Source organism: Corythoichthys intestinalis, chromosome 15, assembly GCF_030265065.1.
Source record: "Corythoichthys intestinalis isolate RoL2023-P3 chromosome 15, ASM3026506v1, whole genome shotgun sequence".
Lineage (NCBI taxonomy): Eukaryota > Metazoa > Chordata > Actinopteri > Syngnathiformes > Syngnathidae > Corythoichthys > Corythoichthys intestinalis.
The window spans coordinates 21,545,257-21,563,604 of NC_080409.1; the positions used below are offsets into that span (position 1 = coordinate 21,545,257).

An 18,348-nucleotide genomic window follows, 5' to 3' on the forward strand; every position below is an offset into this window, starting at 1 on the left:
GACGAGGGACTTGCTCGCGGAAGTAAACATACGAAGAGAGCGGAGTTTATTCAACTTGGCTAGTGCGAGACAGACTGTTGTCAATGACTCGTGTCGATGTGTTTTTGGTAATTTAAAAAGGATTTTACCGTGGATTGGAACATATTCTCGGCTCTCCCGTTCACCATCTGTGTTGGACACGACTTTCGACGCGCAAGAGTGACATTGCTCGTTAAGAACACGTCATGCAAATAAACGAATCTGATTTGTCGATTGATTTTGTACCTGCTCGAGTGGCCGTTAATGGGCTGGTTCCCAGACTATACTCTCAGTGTTTGAAAAATACAGGGAGAATAGTCTGGCAGAGCCAGGCAAGGTTAGCATCACCCAAGGACTCACAGAGCAATGTTTCTCATTTTAAAATAACATAATCACTTACTAGTACCAGTATACATTAATAACTGTTTATTGATGCACTAATGTATATGTGAACCAATAGTAAGTAATAAATTATATGTATTATACACTCACCGGCCACTTTATTAGGTACACCATGCTAGTAATGGGTTGGACCCCCTTTTGCCTTCAGAACTGCCTCAATTCTTCGTGGCATAGATTCAACAAGGTGCTGGAAGCATTCCTCAGAGAGTTTGGTCCATATTGACATGATGGCATCACACAGTTGGTGCAGATTTGTCGGCTGCACATCCATGATGCGAATCTCCCGTTCCACCACATCCCAAAGATGCTCTATTGGATTGAGATCTGGTGACTGTGGAGGCCATTTGAGTACAGTGAACTCATTGTCATGTTCAAGAAACCAGTCTGAGACGATTCCAGCTTTATGACATGGCGCATTATCCTGCTGAAAGTAGCCATCTGAAGTTGGGTACATTGTGGTCATAAAGGGATGGACATGGTCAGCAACAATACTCAGGTAGGCTGTGGCGTTCCAACAATGCTCAATTGGAAAATATTCCCCACACCATAACACCACCACCACCAGCCTGAATCGTTGATACAAGGCAGGATGGATCCATGCTTTCATGGTTTTGACGCCAAATTCTGACCCTACCATCCGAATGTCGCAGCAGAAATCGAGACTCATCAGACCAGGCAACGTTTTTCCAATCTTCTATTGTCCAATTTCGATGAGCTTGTGCAAATTGTAGCCTCAGGTTTCTGTTCTTAGCTGAAAGGAGTGTCACCCGGCGTGTTCTTCTGCTGCTGTAGCCCATCTGCCTCAAAGTTCGACGTACTGTGCGTTCAGAGATGCTCTTCTGCCTACCTTGGTTGTAACAGGTGGTTATTTCAGTCAATGTTGCCTTTCTATCAGCTCGAACCAGTCTGGCCATTCTCCTCTGACCCCTGGCATTCCGCCCACAGAACTGCCGCTCACTGGATATTTTTTCTTTTTCGGGCCATTCTCTGTAAACCCTAGAGATGGTTGTGCGTGAAAATCCTAGTAGATCAGCAGTTTCTGAAAGACTGCCCTTCTGGCACCAACAACTATGCCACGTTCAAAGTCACTCAAATAACCTTTGTTTTTCCATACTAATGCTCGGTTTGAACTGCAGGAGATTGTCTTAAACCATGTCTACATGCCTAAATGCACTGAGTTGCCGCCATGTGATTGGCTGATTAGTAATTAAGTGTTAACCAGCAGTTGGACAGGTGTACCTAATAAAGTGGCCGGTGAGTATATTATAACCTAACCTTAAGTATGGTATTATTTCACGTGAACGTACCTCATAAGTATTACTTAACGTTAATTAACCATTACTGAATGGTTTTTGGACCCTATTGTCAAGTGTAGAACACGTATCCCTTAATTTAGAAATTATAAATGCTTAAGTTTCCCCCCTCTTAACCTTTATTAAACATTACTGAACGCTTTTTGGACCCTTATTGTAAAGTGTAGCACGTGTCCCTTAACTAAGAAATTATAAATGCTGAAGTTCCCCCCCTTAACTTTTATTAACAATTACTGAATGTTTTTTGGACCCTTATTGTAAAGTGTAGCACATGTGTACCTTAACTAAGAAATTATAAATGCTTAAATTAACAAACCCTAAACCCTAAACCTATATAGGCCTATTTTTTTTTTTTTTTTTTTCCACCAAAGTATTAGTTGCTGTCTGGTTATGCATTTACTAATGCATTAACTCATGGATTAACTCATGCATTAACTCATGTTAATTAATATATTAATAAATGTTGGATAAGGGATTAAATTAATTATTGTCATGTTACTTAAACATGAGTTATTGTCTAAAAATGCATTAACTAATGTTAATTAAGGGACCCTTATTGTAAAGTGTTACCAGTACTTTTTTATCTACTGTATATGTAATATAATCTCTGTCTTTTGTGTCCAGCAGGATGATCTGGACCCCTTCCAAGACCTGCTGGAGGACCGCTCCTACACAGATGTTAACATGCCTAGTCCCAAACCCAAATATGCTCAGTGCAAGGAGAGTAAGAAGGACCTGATAACGTAAGAGTTAGCCTACAACCATATATCTGTTTTGCAGACATCTGTACACACCTACACCCTCCATCTAAGTTCCATTCAGTCATTATTTGCAGAGCACCACTATGTTTCCCATCCTGTTCTGTGTGTTATTTTATTCATTTCGAAGCTTTATACCCAACACTAAGTAAGAATAATCTTTTTGTTTCTTAACCAATTAAAAACTCAAATGAAATTGTGAGCAGATAGTTGGTGTCACTCCAGTACCTTGCAAAAACACTATGGTAACACACAGTAAACAATTAAGCTTCCTTCTCGTACCTCTATTTGTATCTTTAGTTTTACACATAAAATCTGAATAACCTGAGGATCCAGTAACCAAACTATGAAATAATCAGACAGTGAAGCTAAACTGGAAACAATGAAAGGCGAAAAAAATCTCAATTAACACCCTCTTTTTCTATAATTTTCACATATTCTCCTCCTTCGCTTTGGCCTTTTAAATCTGTCTATTTTTTCAGTGACAGATGTCCCACACCGGGGTGTGATGGAAGTGGTCACTTGACGAGCAATTTCTCCTCGCATAGAAGGTCTGACTTCCTTTTCTCCTGGTGGTTTCCTACTATTTATTGTTTTCAGCTTACCTCGATTATGCTGTCAATAGTTCTTTGACACCTAGCAAATTAGCAGCTTCAAATAAGTCTGGCAACCATATTTCCAAACCATATTTAATAATAATAAAATACTAAAGCTAAACATTAAAAAAAAAAAAATGTTCACTTTTTTTAACCGTTTAACGTAGAATGGTTTAAATAGAATAAATAAGCGTTACATGTGAAATGGTTCCACAAATATTAAAGGATACCAGTCTGGATGTTTGACTTACCTCATATCATATTTCTCATCAATTCAATCATATATTTACGAATGTGCATTTTATTTAAATGTACTTTATAAAAATGTAAATCAGTTTTCAGAGAATTGCACAAACTAACAATTCCTCTACATATCATGAATGTTTGCATTCTCAAGTATTTGTGTGACTTTTTGCCACTTTTTATTTATTTATTTTTTTCCTCACAATTCTTTTGTTTCTAATGTCAGGGTATATTTCTCAGTCTCTCAGGTTGTCCATTAGCTGATAAAAGTATTCGGAGTATGCTGGCCAACAACGCACAAGAACTCAAGTAAGGCATGCCATGATTTATGCGCTGTTCATTTCTGCCTAAAGTTTCAAATAAGACACATTGGTAACAAAGTTTGTCCAATTTCTTTTCATTTATTAATAATTCATATTTAAGGTATTTAAGATATTTGCCAATAAATACTAAAACAGTATGTTAACCGTTTCCTTGAATTAAATCACAGCAGCAACTTAAGGCATTTTGATACTCACAGCAGCCAAGTGTGAAAGGATCAGACAGCAACGTGAAAGCAAGCAGACACCCAACTTGCCAGCATGACCAAATTCAGAATGTTGCAACACCATTTCAAATGCCCTTAATGCCCTTTTTGAAGCATTTTAATTTTTATTTTTGCTTGCCTGTACAACCTTTTGGTTTCTCATTATATATATATCAGTATATGGCTAAGTGGATCAAATTGGAATATTTAATGTTTTTACATTTAAAGTGTCTATGACAGGATAAAAAAAACAGTCTTAAATAGCATTATTATTTGAATTAGAATCATATTTTGAGACGATTGAACTATATACAACAATTGGGCAAAGCGCAGATTACGAGAAACTAGTTTTATAATCTGCCGTTTAGCCCCTGCCTGTCATTATAGTGCTATAGCGTCCCCAACAGGAGGATGACATTGGCAGGGTCATGGTTTTATCTAATTTAGAATTCAGCCCATTGAGGGGGACTTATTCTAAACGAGGAAAGTGCGATATTGGATATTTTTTTTATCAAAGTATTTTTCCCCATTTGCTAGATAAATTGTATGGTCATGACAAATAACATTCCTGTTCTAAATAGAATATGAAATATTAAAAATGCATTTATTCAGGACGACATGGCAAAATTACTCCATTATGGTCAAAACTGTCGACTTCTTGAACAATATTTTATGCCACCAGAGTTAGTAAACACACCATGAGGCGTGACAGCTAGCCGACAAGCTAACCCGAACTGAGTGATGTTGTAAAGTCTTATCCTCGCCTTTCAAAGCTAAAAATCAGACAAAACTATCCCGGATCATGTCAAACGGCGGCGGGGTTGTCGATTGTTTTCGCTGATCGGCAACCCGCCCGGCGGCGAGCAAGTTCCAGCTCGTCGTTTCCCTGCTGCTGGCAGGAGCGCTCGTTTGCAGAGGAAGTAGCTGGAGAATGACCGCCGGACAAACCGGCCGACATCGGAGGAGCGTGTAGCTGCCACATGGTCAACACGAATATGGCGTAAATTAATGTTTAACTACACGGCGAAGACGTAAACAGTGAGAGAGCGGCGTGCAGTTGTTGTGCAGTTAACATGCCAGGATGTGTCTGAGGAGAACTTTTCTACATGTCCGTCCATGATGAAACTTAAGTAAATAGTCCTTTATTTAAAGAACGTTTGTGTGTTTACTTTGTAATCGCTGTATTTGCGGCCATTTTTAACACAAAGTTACAATTTCTAATGGTGTGGAAAAATTGACAGAACACAGAGCAGACGAAGAGGGCAATAAGCCGAGTATAGCGCTCTCCCGGCAGGCACACGTAGGACCGAAGGAGGTGTGCGATAAGATGCTGTCCGAGTGGCATTCTCGGTGGACAAGGATCATTGTCAGCCACAATATGCAAGCCACCTCTGTATTAAAACGTGTGCCATGATCCCAGTATTTGACATAATACAAAATACGATTTTTACTCACTTCCCCGTAAGTCCAATGGTCCCACAGTCGTCTGACTTGTTTTGGCCATTCTCCGAGTGTGAAGGGGAACTTTTTCAAACCCAAAAAGGCTCACACGCCTCTTCCTGGTGCAGCACCAAATCCCTGCAGCACATTTGGCTGGCGGGATGTGAAAAATAAACAAATTAATCCACAAAATCAGCTGAATCCGCAGTCCATCTGCATGCTATAAAGCAATGTTGTATTATGAGATGCTGACCCGGGTGACGTCACATTTGCATTCGTGGTCAACCCGAGACTGGAGCCGGAAGTCACCTATTTTCCGTGAAGCGGGATTCAAAAATAATCGAATCGAATCGAATTGAATAAATAAAACGATCGCTTCCATACACATCCAAGCGGTCCATTTCATTCAGGAGCATAAAATACCGCGTGAAATATGAAATAAACATGCATTTTGGTGTCATAGGCACTTTAAACTCTTCATTCTGATTGGCTGTTGGCAAGTGAGTGTGTCATTTGGCAGGTGCACATATTTTTAATGGCGCAATACCGCAAGCAACACGTCACTTCCGCTCATTAATATTCTAGCTAGCTTAGAATAATAGCTTAGCTACTGTTGCTAAGGGGGGAACACGCGACCGTTTGTCCCCAAAAGGGATAGGAAATGAATGGAAATCGTGTAGGAAGGAGATGTTTACAGCGCTAAACCTACCAATTCTTTCCGAAAATGATGTCCGTGCTGCCAAATTCACTGGCAAAGATGTAGAAGAACATACAAATTTTCAGTTTAAGAGATGGCTTGAGTGTCGAGGGCTGAAAAAGATGGAGAAAAAAACGAGCTGACCGAAGCATGGCCTTAGCTTTTTTATCGACACCTTTTTCTTACGCAACTGACAATGACATTCTCCTGTTTCAACAAGCTATCCTTTACCACCATATGCCGTGTCTTTCTTATATATTATATCCTCTGGTTGTCCTACGTCACTGACTGTTCTTGGGGGTAATTTATATTGTTTGTTTTGCGTAGCGATCGCAAATGCTACTCAGTGACACTTTTAATGTTTTCATTGATAACAAATCTTAATTCTATAATTTATCTACACTTCCCCCTCACTTAAGTTGCTTATTTTTACAACAGAAAATGTAACAGTGGCAGTGAGATACAATTTTAATTATTTTCAGGTCATTCATTGTCTGGCAGAAGCAGCACGGCATAGTGTCACGCTAAAAAATTTGTCCTCTGAAAGACAATGCCAACCCAACAAAATGTTTACTGCATAAATGTTTACTGCCGAGCTGGTGTTAAAAGTCCGCGCAAGTTGAATCATTCTTCATTTTTTCCTCCGAGTTTTTGGTTTCGGGAAACGTATTAAGAAAACATCCTTCATATGTCTTGATGTCTAGAGTCGTTTCTACAAGTTCCAAAAAAGCAGTGTGTGATCGTCATGTTCGTTTTTGAAAGATAACCGGAGAAAAGTAGCAGAATTAACATTGTTTCTATGCGAGGGCGGGTCTATAATGTCCCACTTCTGCTTGATTTCCGCTTTATGATGCGACGTCACGGTCTAAAAATAGCATTCGTGCGGTATGCCATTCTGGTGACCGTTAGCGAGTGGGTATGTAGGAAAAACAAAGTGGGCGTGTATGTACTTGCATAAAAGGCGTAGTCACTGATTTGAAGTCTGTTAATTTGCGGAGCAGATTTTCTTCTTTTTTTTTCTTTTTTTTTTTTTTTAATTTCTTTTTTTTTTTATTTTGTAAAGGCGATTGTAATCTGATCAGAAAGCTCACAGATTACAAACTCCAATCAGGTCATGTGGATGGAACAGAGCAAAAAAATTGGAATATGACACAAGGCAGTGTTTTGTTTTCGAAAAATTTTTATATTATTTTGATTATTAAAAAGCAGAGACAGATGCCTGTCAAAATGTGTAACTTTGTAGTCTAATTTGGAAGAAAAAAAGGTACCTCTTATTTCCACTGAGACGATGCTAGGCCCTGAGCCCTTTTTGTGTTTTCTGCCCCAGGTGCCCGACACCAGGGTGCGATGGTTCGGGACATATCACTGGCAACTACGCCTCTCACAGAAGGTACACCGCATTGTTTTCACCAGAAATAGACAAGATTATTAAACTCACGGCATTAATGTTATTATTAATGTGTCATACTTCCAAATGTTTCAATTACTTTGTTTAACCATTTGCATCAATTTTTCTGCAGCCTCTCAGGTTGTCCAAGGGCAAGGAAAAGTGGAATAAAGATCATCCACAGTAAAGAGAATAAGGAAGACCAAGAGCCTATCAGGTAACAATATGATTGGACCCATAAGAAATATATATTGAGTCCAATAGTTAAGGGCCTAAAATGAGACCAGGTAACAATGTAGACCAAAATATACAGCCCCCTTCATGAATGTATGCAATCATAAATTAAACATGACGGCGAGATGGAGATTCTGCAGCGTTTGGTGCGCTCCTGCAGAACCACTGCAAGCAGAGAGGCAAGGAGAGATTGATTGGACGTTGCCTAAATCCCTCAGTGGGCTTGTCTGGGCCTCACTCCTGCAGCCAAATTGATTTCTCTTGTGATGCAGAACATGAGCAATACACTTGGGCTATTCGCAAACTAAATGTTTATTGGTGGTTGATGTACTAGAAGTACAGTATACTCCTATAATAATTGGCTTGCTTTGGAATATGATATTCAATGGGTGCCATCAAATATTTTAAAAACATTATGTTAAAACGTGGCAGCAGAATGGAGTAAAGTTTAGCGCGTTTGCCTCAAAGGGCTGAGTTTGGGAGTTCCAATTTGGTTGCATCCTTACTGTGTGGAGTTGAATATATTTTTTACTTGTGTTTAAGTGGAATTTCTATGGAATTGCTTAAGTTTCCCGTGTAAGGTGATGCAGTCACACATGGAGAGATATCCCAGGAATAACGCGGGTTGGGCACTTTCACAGACTTGTCCCGTGTTGCCGACTCAGCACTCTCTGTGTGAGGAGGACGGCTGGCACGATTTTATAACCTGGACATTACGTGATTTTTGGTCGGCATCGGCAACAAAATAAACCACACATTTCCAAAGATTTCATTATGTTTTCAATTTAATTTAGCTATTTCCAGTTTGCCATCATGATAATTGCGCCATTTGTTTACACTTTTTGTCTTGCTGCAAAGAAAGAGGAAACGACGATCGGCCCGCCATGATATTTACGTCATCAGCCATCGTGCTGTGACCTGGGAATTTAACGCATGCTTTCACATATATTGCTTCCCGGGAAAGGCCCGTACATTATACTAAGACGCAACTCAGTAAATGGCCACGTCATCTCCATGTCAGTGGACTCGGGGAAATTGCTTTCACACATAAGGGCTACCTGTTTAAATCCCAGGATTTGAATGCTGTTTAGGTATGTGTGAAAGGGGCTGATGGTTGAACATGCATTTGTCTATACTATGCTGTAACCTGTTTCCATTTCAAATATAGGGTGGACCCTAATGAGGTCCAGCACTGTACATAATATGGATAGATATCAATAGTTGATGGAGGAACTGCAATTAATTAAATGAAAGCATGTGTCTTTAAAAATGTGTTCATGCATCCATTGTTTTCGTTGTCTTTTATGGATATCAAACATCAGCTACTTTGCATGGGGCAAATGTCCTGTTTTTTTTTTTTTTTTTGCATAACAAAGCTTTTCGCGATACAAATATTTCAAAGATTGTAACAGACAGGTAGATATTACCAATGAATGGGTTTTAAGATATGAAAGCACTTGTCTGATTGTCACATTGAATTGCTAATCACCTAAATGCACGTTTACAACTTTCTTTTTCAAAAGGGCACCCTTGTAGTTATTCAAATGAAAGTCCATATGTTCTCAAGGGACAGACCCTCTTAAAAAAATAACACAAGAGAAAATGAGAAGGATAACAAAAAAAAAGTGCCACAAAAACGTCTATCAATTTAATTACCTTGTCCAAAAAAATGCCGGTGTTATATAATTAAAACGACAAGTCTTCAAGCGCAACAATTTGGAACAAGACAGAGCCACGCTTTTTACACTTGTAGTAGATTGCTGGATGAATTAAATAAAAACAAACAAAGAAAACACTTAGTAGTTGGTAAAATGGTCTTGAACCAATAATTCCCAATTTGCTGGAAAAAAATGTGTTTCTCTAACCTGCCATTATCATCACCTTTATTTGCAGTGTTCTGATGCACTGTGTGTGTGAAATGAGATGATGTCTATTTACTGTATGAGAATGTACACATGCTGATTAAATGTTGGATAGGACAATATAGCTATGTTTAGGAAAATGAAACCCACAGTGGACCTTAAAGATTCCTTTATTCCATGTACGGTACTGAGAATTAGTCATAAAAAACAGTCATTGCTTGGTTAGTGAGGTGTTTATGTGTAAGTCAACAGGTATTTTTTTCTTGCAAGCAATTTGCTTCCTTAATCTCAGGTTTGAGGGATGCCCTCTTAAGAGTGTGTTTCATCTCGTTTTACAGATATTAAATCGGATTTTTATCAGGACTGAAGAAGGAGCCACCCGAGAATAGTCCAACGTTGTCTTGAAATTAGCCATTCTTGGGTGTTTTTAACTGTGTGGGTTTTTTTTTTTTTTTTTTTGGAGTCATTATCTTGTATATCAAACACATCTTCTGATCCATTCTGTTCTTGGAATGTTATTGCACTCTGTAGAGACTCTAAACTTGTCCCCGATCCAATCACATGATCGAAAATCAGGCTGATCGGGCCATTTTTCGGAGGTTCGGAATCGGGTGAAGAGGATCGGGGTTTTTATTTTTTTATAATTTTGAAAAAAAATTTGAATATATCTATATTTTAATTTTTTTAAGGGCTAAAAAGTAACAAAATAATCCAGAAATAAAATGGTATTGCCAAAAGTAACAAATATATATACGTTTTATACTCTGCAACACCCCCGGAAAAAGCAGAAGAGGAAGTACTGTGAACAGTACAGTACTGTAACATGTTTGAACTTTCGTTCAAATAAAAACAAAAAAATAATCTTTTTTTTTCGATATCAGATCAGGATTCGGTATCGGCAGTCTCAAAATCGGGTGACTCGGACTCAAGTGCAAAAATATGCGTTCAGAACATCCGTATTCAATACATAGGCCGATACTGTACAGAATTCAACCATTAAGCTGAAGTGATTTTCAAAAAATGTCCAAAATCTTTGAGGCTATTTTGTGTTGGAATATATAGCCTAATAGTCGCTAAAGAGAGTCCACCTGTGTGTAGCAACACGGCTGCCTCAACAAGCAAATTACTTTAAAAAGCTACTGTAATCAATATAAATGTGATAGAACAATGCAAATCAATACTACTATATATACTCAGTACATGTTTGACTTTTAACCCGGCAGGTGTCCTGTTCCTGGTTGTGATGGTCAGGGTCATGTGACAGGAAAGTATGCATCCCACAGAAGTGCATCAGGATGTCCCATAGCAGCCAAGAGACAAAAAGATGGCTACCTCAATGGAATCCAGTTCACATGGAAGTCTGGCAAGACGGAGGGAATGTCCTGTCCCACACCGGGCTGCGATGGCTCAGGTCATGTCAGTGGCAGCTTCCTGACGCACCGGAGGTACTACTCAACTTAATTACTTGAATTAAGAAATGTTGATGTTCCTCTGTTCAAACTGCACTAACAAACCAGTACTCACTGCATTAACACCAATTAAATAAGGTCACAAAGGTAATAGATTACAGTCTACTATTCTGCAATGTTGTCTTACACCAGAGCAAACATTCTTATTTTCAACACTTCTGCCAACACAGAAAATGGCTGTTAATTTGTTAAAATATATTTTTGCTTTAGATGTCTAACCTTGGGGCAGCACAGCGAGGTTATTATTAGCACATTGGCCTCAACGGTCATGTGTTCAAATCCAAGCTTTGGCCTTCCTGTGTAGACTTTGCATGTTCTCCCCCTGATTATGTGGGTTTTCTCCGACTGTTGCTGCTTCCTTCTTTCCAAAAACACGCCTTTAGCTAAATTGAAGACCATATCAGGAATGTTTAACATACTGACAACTAGCCAGAACCTGCCCGCAGTGTTGTCACAGATTACTTGAAAAAGTAATTTAATTACTGATTACTGATTACACCTCAAAAAAGTAATCTAGTTACTTTACTGATTACTTCATTATCAAAGTAACTGAGTTACTTTAGAAGTAATCTATCAGTTACTTTTTACCCATTTTTCTCCCTTTGCCGCCTCAACATAAAAATGACAACAGAAAATGTCATCACATGTAATTGACTTTCCGATGATTGAATTTAAAGGGGAATATCAGAATTTCCTGCCAGCTTAGCCACTTCGGAGCCCTGAAACTAACAAATAGCTGACAAACTGCTTGGAATTTGTTGAAATCAACTCCACCGACCAATTAAACCCCGCTAACTCTAAGATTAAGCCTAATGTCAAAACTTCTGAATTTCGGGTTATGGTTAACAGCATATCAGTGCCCATGTAAAACAATGTAAACTGATGGCACAATAATCAACAACACACAAGTGTATTGTACAGTGCAATAAACACAAAGGTGGTGGCGGGCGCGGATGCGCATGCAGCCGTGCACATTAACAACCCGGAAGTACTCCTGTCAACACACACGTGGTCAATTTGGCCACAAATCGTAGCGGCAACTAAGCACTTTACACTCAATCGGACTTACAACACATCCCACAGATGCTAAACGAACACATCACCTCACGGCATAAATGTGCAACACGCATATGATGTAAACAAAGCTTGCCAACTTGGAGCGATGACTGCCCGTCGTTGCTACGGCAAAGCTACGAAACGGCCGTATAGTATGGGGTCCAACCTTTTGCTGATACCCTCCAGAATGAAGGAAAAATACTCACCTTTATTGATGGATATCCACAGATCAACATTCCCTCGCAACGTCTCAACACTCGTCGCGAATGTCCACCCGCCTCAGTCCCACAAAATGTGATGCCAGACCAAAACAGGAAATAGCTAAGAGGTTGTTATGGAAACACGTACCGGGAACCTTTTATTTTAGCATTTTCTATTCAAAATGCTCTTCATACATGACTACAATATTTTTCATTCTACATACGTTATGAGGCAATGAAAAAATAGTAACGCAGAGACACTAAGGAAACTAACTTTAATCAGATTACTGGTGTAGAAAAATGAACGCGTTAGATTACTTGTTACTGAAAAAAGTAACCAGATTACAGTAACGCGTTACTAACTAACGCGTTATTGACAACACTCCCTGCCCGTGTGGTTAAAGAACACATTTTTCATTTAGAGGGCATTCTTGACAACAACTAACCAACAATTGGCATTCTGTAATTGGTTGCCAATAATTTGACACATAATGCTGATGCACATATACTGTAAAGGCTGCAAAGTTTCTGATGCAAACTAAGGGGCCGTTCTCATGGTGACGCTCCGACAAAAAAACAACAGAACGACCCATTTCATGTTTGCATTTACATGATTCCGTCTAAGTTCCGTCTCCATTCTATCAATGTCGGAATTCCGCGTGAAAACAATGTAGTATTCATGCCAGGCCCAAGAGGGCAGTGCAATTTTACAAAGCGACAGCCAATGATACACTTCCTTGACAACAACCTCCTCAGCCCAGAAGACAACATACCCGCCCACTCCAAGCAATGGTATCCACTCGTTTTTTCTTTTGCTTCTTTTTGGCGCACCACACAAGGAACAGGCGTTCCGCCATGTTTGCTGTTGTGAATGTTGAGTAGCAGCAACTGCGCATGCCCAAAGTGACCTGTGACGTCATCGGATCGAGAGTGTTCCATTTATATGGCTGCAGAGCAAGCCCCGCAATCGAATTGTTCCGCTTTGGAGGCCGGAATCAAAAGTTTGTGTCTTCGCCTTCCATTTTCGCTCTGATGACGTCAGCACTCGCACACGTCACTTGGTGCATGTGCAGTCCCTGCTACAAAACAAACGGCAGATTGTCGGCTTTAATTTACTCTTTTTATAATATTTTTAATTTAAATATATACAATACTTGGCTCTTTAGTGCCTTTTGGAGCAAAACAACAAACCCTGTGGACGCATTTGCTATGAGTTAGCAGGTATGTTGTCTTCCGGTCTGAGGAGGTTGTTGTCAAGGAAGTGCATCATTGGGTGTTGCCTTGTTAAACTGCACTGCCCCCTAGGGCCTGGCATGAATACTAAATCGTTTCATGCGGAAGTGCGACATCGTTCGAATGGAGACGGAACCAAGTAAATTCAAACATGAAATGTGTCGTATTCTCAGAGCGTCACCATGTAAGCGGCCCCTTAGCGTGTATTGTCAATGTGATCACCTATTGAGGTCACTTGTTTGTGTCTGCTCCCTGTGTGTCATCCAATCAGCTGCCTCTCGTGTCACCCACCTGTGTTTCATCGTCTCGTTACCCCATGTTTGTGTACTTAAGCTCCCCGTGTTTGTTCATACCTTGCGGCATTATTATCAAAGTGTCTTTCAATTCTGAGACCCCCTCCAAGTCTTGTTAGTGAGTTACTATTTTTCTCCGACTTTTTGTTTGCCTTTGTGTTTTTGGCTTTCCTGCCTTTTGTATGTACTTTGTCTGGTCACCTCGTCTAGTAAACAATTTGCCTTCCTTCGTTCTCACCTCCTATTCCCCAACTTACCGTGACAACTTTTACAGAGACTTTCCTTTGTTTCATGCCATTCTCGGCCTTTCATTTTCATCACTATCTTCCACTTGGTGCAGTGTGCGTGCGCATTCTCTGTGCATACAACTGCACACTACTGCCTGTGCACCCTTGGCAATGAGAGTGCTACTGCCGTCTATTATAGTGGATATGCAATTTTTAAAAAAAATAAAATAATTCAAATTAACAAAAAAAATAATAATAATAAATAAAAAAATCCCTGGAGTCGCACCTATTTCTTCTGCGATCTGCCCACCCCGCCCCCACGCACGCGCACACAACTGGTGTAATCCTTTTATTAGGAGTGTAATAATTACTAGTACCGTATTGGCCCGAATATAAGACTGTTTTTTTGCATTGAAATAAGACTGAAAAGGTGGGGGTCGTCTTATATTTGCGGTCTAGACGTTATACCCATTCACGACGCTAGATGGCGCCAGATATCATTGAAGCGATGTTCTGTCATGACAGATCTCAGCTACTCTCAAGTTTAATCAGTTGCATTATTTTGTTGCAATTTTTTTCCTTATTCAGATTTGTTTCAAGACTACAGTTACAGTTAGACTTCACTTCGATGGTTAATGCAGTTATTGCAATTTTGTTGTTTTATCACAATAGATTGGTTTATTTACATTTCAAAAACCAGAAGCCATTCATTTACGAATGTGATTGCACTTTAATTTACATATTTTAATGTTCAGATATTAAGATTTGAATGAGGCAAAATAACATGCTTTTTCTCTCAGATATATTTTTATAATCATTTGTTTCAGATGTACTGTAATTATTTTCTGTATAAAAATTAATTTGGTGTTCAAAAAGTATTTTTTCAAATTTGAGTCTTGAAAAAGAGGGGGTCATCTTATAATCAGGGCCGTCTTATATTCGGCCAATACGGTATATTGATCAGGACTGAAACTGATTGGTTAAGCACAATCAAAACGCAAAAATTGATTTGTGAAATATCAAATACCAAATATTAACAGTAAAACATTTCCTTTGTCATTGCTCTTCCAGTCTGTCAGGCTGTCCACGTGCCACCTCCGCTATGAGGAAAGCCAGGCTCTCTGGAGTAGACATGCTCACAATAAAGCAGCAGCGCAGCAGCAATGGTATGTCCAACAAGCGCTTGCATTCAAAATATGGAACTTCAAAATGTGTTGTCTACACTTAGGTTGTAAATAATGATAAGAGTGACACCATTCCAGAAGAAGCGTGCACATAAATCTAACGTTAATTAACTGTGCCACTTATAGTGCTGACACTTAATTTTAGCCTTTGGTGAATTTTAGATGCCCATAAATGATGAGAGGAGATCATAATCCAAAGTTGTCTGAGGTGCTTTCTTCCTTTAATTGACTAAAATGATCCTTGTCAAATATTTCATAGCGGTGAATATTATGTTTCATAATGCCCTTCATAATTCATTGCTGCAGAGTTTTAATATGTCATTTTAATGATCCCTTTCAAATATGAAGGGTGCTGTAATATTTGAGACCTTTGTCGGACCTTGCAAAAACGTGTCACTTGCTGCTCTGCAGGGTTGGATCACGAAGAGGAGCTCAAACATCTGGATGAAGAAATCAAAGACTTAAGTGACTCAAATTCACAAGTGGAAGCCGACATGATCAAACTCCGAACTCAGGTAACACTTTTTAGCATTTTCACTTATCCCACACCACTGATTGAGATATACAAGTCATTTTTTTAAAACTGTTGTGGGCTCATCTCTTGTCAGATCACCACTATGGAGTCCAATTTGAAGTCCATGGAGGAGGAAAACAAGGTGATTGAACAGCAAAATGACTCTCTCCTGCATGAGCTGGCCAACCTCAGCCAGTCACTGGTTAACAGTTTAGCTAATGCCCAGCTCCCCCATATGGTAAGGGCCCCAAGGAGCGGTGAGCCAGAATAGTTATTGTAGAGAGCCTTGATTGCGTGAATGCTTAGAATTGTGTATTCACATTAATGCTGTTGTGTTTGAACGAAAATTAATGTTTCTTTTTTGTTCTTTTTTGCATTTAATACAACTACACTAATTTAAACTCTATTAATCCAATGAGGTGGCTCTGCTGTTATCCCTATTGCACAGCTATGATAGCAGATAATTTGCATTTTGATGTCATGAGGCTACTCACCAACATTATGGACCTCAGTTATCGTGTTTCCCGGACTATAAATTGCTTCGGAGTTTAAGTCGCAGTGCTAACGCTAATGTAAGCTGCCTTTAGTTTACCAAGCTACATTGCAACATTTCAGCTGAACAACGGCCAATTTGTCAGCTTTCTTCAACTTTCATAGTAGCAAGCTTACTTTTACTAACGGTTTTGAATCATCAGATTGTTGTTAGTCATATTTCCCACAATCAAAAGAACCTTGTTTTTTTCCCACTTGTTCTGAAGATGTCCATACATTTCATGTTCCACATTGACAGTTCAGAATCCTGTCCGAGTCAATTCTATGGAAAGCAGATTCGCATGTCACCGACGCCTCATTACGATTCCGCTTCCCTGCTGACCAATAGTGGCTGTGTGCATTAGCTGTCATGGCGTCTCTTACAAAAAGTTCCAGGGATCGGTTTAAAATTTACTCCACTTCCATTAGTTTAAAATAAATATGTTTAAATTAAATTTTTAATGATAAGCAACTCTTATTTTTTTCAGCTGACTACTGGAGCTACTTAAATATTAACCTAAGTCACACATGTATACAAAATGTTAATATTGTAACCTACATGACCTAAAATGTGATGTCCATGTATTTTGTCACTAGGTCTTAGGATGTTAATTTATAAGTACGATATATACCTAAGTATACTGAGTTGAAGTTAACCACTTCATAGTGCTTTTTCATCACAAGCCAAGAATGCCCTCTTGTTTTGTTTTTTTAAATAAATTAAATTGAAAAAAAAGAAACATGTATAAATCGCACCTGAAAATAAGTCGCAGGCCCAGCCAAACTATAGGGAAAAAAATCATAGTCAAAATAATGTACTTCTTTGGTTATATTACTTTGTGGTGGATTATTCACCATTCACATGCAATTTCAGGTTGCATCAGGAAATTGAATCTTGCTGTAGTTTGAGGTTGTTGGTTTTTTTTTTTTTGGGGGGGGGGGGGGCAGACAAACATTCAACACAACTTCATTAAATTATCAAAAGGCCTACTGTAGGTCTATTAGTGACTGAGATGTCATAGTACATACCTTGACGGACTAACAAACACTGTCAAACTGAAGGTGTGACAGCCTTAACAAAGTAGTTGAGATACCAAAAGATTATTGTCGTCTTAACCAACTTCTTTTTTTTTTTGTCTATTGAACGGGAGATATATTATATACATTTTTGAAAAAAAGAGTTTCATGCTACAGTATATACTGTAGATGTGTCTTTGTTCCGAATATCCTAGATCAGGGGTGCCTAAGTCCGGTCCTCGAGAGCTGCAATCCAGATCTTTTTCCAGGTCTCCCTCCTTCAACACACCTGAATCAAATAATCAGGATCGTCATCAGGCTCCTGCAGAGCTTGCTGATGAGCTGATTATTTGATTCAGGTGTGTTAAAGGAAGAGACATGGAAAACAAGCTGGATAGGGGCTCTCGAGGACCGGACTTGGGCATCCCTGCCGTAGATGCTTAACCAATATGTATAGCTAGGCATCATCATGTTTTTTTTTTGTTTTTTTTTTATTATTCAAATAAACTCACATAAAAATCTGTATGTTTCTTATTTCCACAGAAACCTCTGACACACAAAGAACCTCTTCTTCGGACCAACAGCTGCTTACAGCTGCACCAGCAAGTAAGTCTCAGTAGTTCACTTTTACTCCCAGTAATTGTAAACATCTATCTATCCAACTTTGATGTCGGGTTGCGAGGGCAGCAGCTTTAACAGGAAAGCCCAGACTTCCCTCTCTCCAGCCACTTCATCCTGCTTTTCCAGGAACATCTCAAGGTGTTCCCAGACAATGCCGGGAGACTCCCCAATGTGTCCTGGGTCAACCCAGAGGACTCCTGTCAGTGGGATGTGCCTGGAAAACCTCACCTGCGAGGCATCCTAATCAGATGCCCGAGTCACATCATCTGGCTTTTTTCGATGGGGAGGAGCAGCGGCTCCACGCTGAGCCTAGATGAGCGAGCTTCTCAAACTGTCTCTAATGGAGAGTCCAGACTCCCTGTAGAGGAAACTCATTTCTGACACTGGGTAGCAGGTTCTTGTTCTTTCAGTCATGACACCCAGCTCGTGACCAAAGGTTAGGGTGTGAACATAGATCGATTGGTAAATAGAAAGCTTTGCCATTCGGTTTGGCTCCTTCTTTACCACAACAGACCAATGCACTGCAG

General features: G+C 39.5%; 1 protein-coding gene across 6 annotated transcripts in view; it reads left to right on the forward strand.

Annotated features, from left to right (window-relative positions):
* Positions 1-18,348, forward strand: part of myt1lb (myelin transcription factor 1-like, b) — a 245,956-nt gene that overhangs the window by 222,897 nt on the left and 4,711 nt on the right. For 3 of the 6 annotated variants that reach the window (XM_057860209.1, XM_057860210.1, XM_057860212.1), the window contains 9 exons: positions 2,358-2,476; positions 3,571-3,639; positions 7,321-7,383; positions 7,514-7,597; positions 10,700-10,921; positions 15,026-15,120; positions 15,550-15,653; positions 15,747-15,890; positions 17,744-17,806. In XM_057860209.1, coding sequence (XP_057716192.1) covers positions 2,358-2,476; positions 3,571-3,639; positions 7,321-7,383; positions 7,514-7,597; positions 10,700-10,921; positions 15,026-15,120; positions 15,550-15,653; positions 15,747-15,890; positions 17,744-17,806 — 963 coding nt within the window. The remainder of the gene's footprint in view (positions 1-2,357; positions 2,477-3,570; positions 3,640-7,320; positions 7,384-7,513; positions 7,598-10,699; positions 10,922-15,025; positions 15,121-15,549; positions 15,654-15,746; positions 15,891-17,743; positions 17,807-18,348) is intronic. The other 3 variants (XM_057860211.1, XM_057860214.1, XM_057860213.1) reach the window with 2 other exon arrangements.